Source organism: Lactuca virosa, chromosome 6 (genome assembly GCF_052849685.1).
Source record: "Lactuca virosa cultivar CGN04683 chromosome 6, Lactuca_virosa_CGN04683_v6, whole genome shotgun sequence".
NCBI lineage: Eukaryota > Viridiplantae > Streptophyta > Magnoliopsida > Asterales > Asteraceae > Lactuca > Lactuca virosa.
The window spans coordinates 156,055,723-156,057,032 of record NC_136431.1 but is presented as its reverse complement, the minus strand read 5'-3'; the positions used below and the strand labels follow the sequence as shown (position 1 = coordinate 156,057,032).

General features: G+C 36.1%; 1 protein-coding gene across 1 annotated transcript; it reads left to right on the top strand.

Annotated features, from left to right (window-relative positions):
• On the top strand, nucleotides 1-762 carry LOC145122024 (uncharacterized). The gene has a single exon (XM_079057702.1). The coding sequence runs from the start codon at nucleotides 1-3 to the stop codon at nucleotides 760-762; it is 762 nt and encodes a 253-aa protein (XP_078913828.1).
• Nucleotides 763-1,310: the final 548 nt, after the last annotated feature.

Sequence of the window (1,310 nt, the reverse complement as noted above, 5' to 3'; positions counted from 1 at the left end):
ATGGACTGGATGTGCAACTTGAAGATGACTCTTTGTTATAATAACAAAGAATATGTTCTCGATAAACCTATTCCTGATATCGATGAAGTGATTGCTACTCCTGAAGAAATTGCTCATCACAAACAACATGTTGACGATGCCACCAAGGTCACTTGCATTATGATTGCAACTATGGTGCCTGGCCTACAAAAGTCCTGTAAGGACTACTATCCATTCAAGATAAACTTGGATCTTGTTGAAATGTTTCACAAGAAGGAAAGAAAAGAACGACATGAGGTATTCAAGCCCCTACTGGCGTGTAAGCTCAAGGAAGGAGATTATGTATGTGCTCATGAGCAAAAGATGCAGAGACATGTGGAAAGGTTGGATAAAATCAATGTGAAATTAGATAAGGAGTTATCTATTGACATAGTCCTACACTCCTTACCTGATAGTTATGATCAATTCATTTTTACTTATCATCTAAACAACACTGAAACGACATTAACTCAACTCCACAACCTGTTGCAAAATGCTGAAGCGGGAATTAAAAAGTCTCATGTCCCTACTACAACAGTTGATCCTATCTTGGCCATCAATCATGGTGGAGGAAAGAAAATGAAGGAAAAGTCTCAACCCAATTGGAAGCGGAAATCCTATGTTGGATCATCTAGTAGTAGATCAAAGGGAAAAGCCATCTTTGATGTTCCAGGTGTCAGTGATCCTAACGAGACATTTGCTTTCACTGTGGCGAAAGGGGCATTGGAAGAGAAGTTGCCCTAAATACTTACAAGGGTTGAAAGAAAGTAATATCAAGCCATCTCGTTCTTCATTAGGTATATACACTATTCAAATCAATAACATACAACTTGCTAATTCTTGGGTCCTTGATACAGGATGCGGTTTTCACATTTGCTCTGATATGCATGGTTTTAGAAGAAGTGAGAATGTTGAGCATGGAAGATTGAACCTGATAATGGGTAATAGTCGTTCTTTGCCAGTTACCAAGATTGGTTCTTATGAACTTGTTCTTGATAGTGATGTTAAGGTTGATTTGTTAAATTGTTTTTATTCTTATATTATGACTAGAAACATAATTTCATTTCATGCATTGTTTAGAAAAGGATATCGCTACTCATTTGATAATGACACTGGTTCTATTTTGGTTTTTGAGAATGGTATTTTTTATATTCAAAGATTTTCCTTGTAATGGCGTGTATGAAACAGTTATATGTGTTGATAACTTAGGCAATGGTGTATTTAATATTGATTCGTCTAATAGTATAGAAAAAGCATGGTTGTGGCATTGTCGTCTTTGAAATATAAACAAG

What these genes read in the sequence shown, in the direction of transcription:
- LOC145122024 (XM_079057702.1), top strand. Translation starts at nt 1, where the DNA reads ATGGACTGGATGTGCAACTTGAAGATGACTCTTTGTTATAATAACAAA.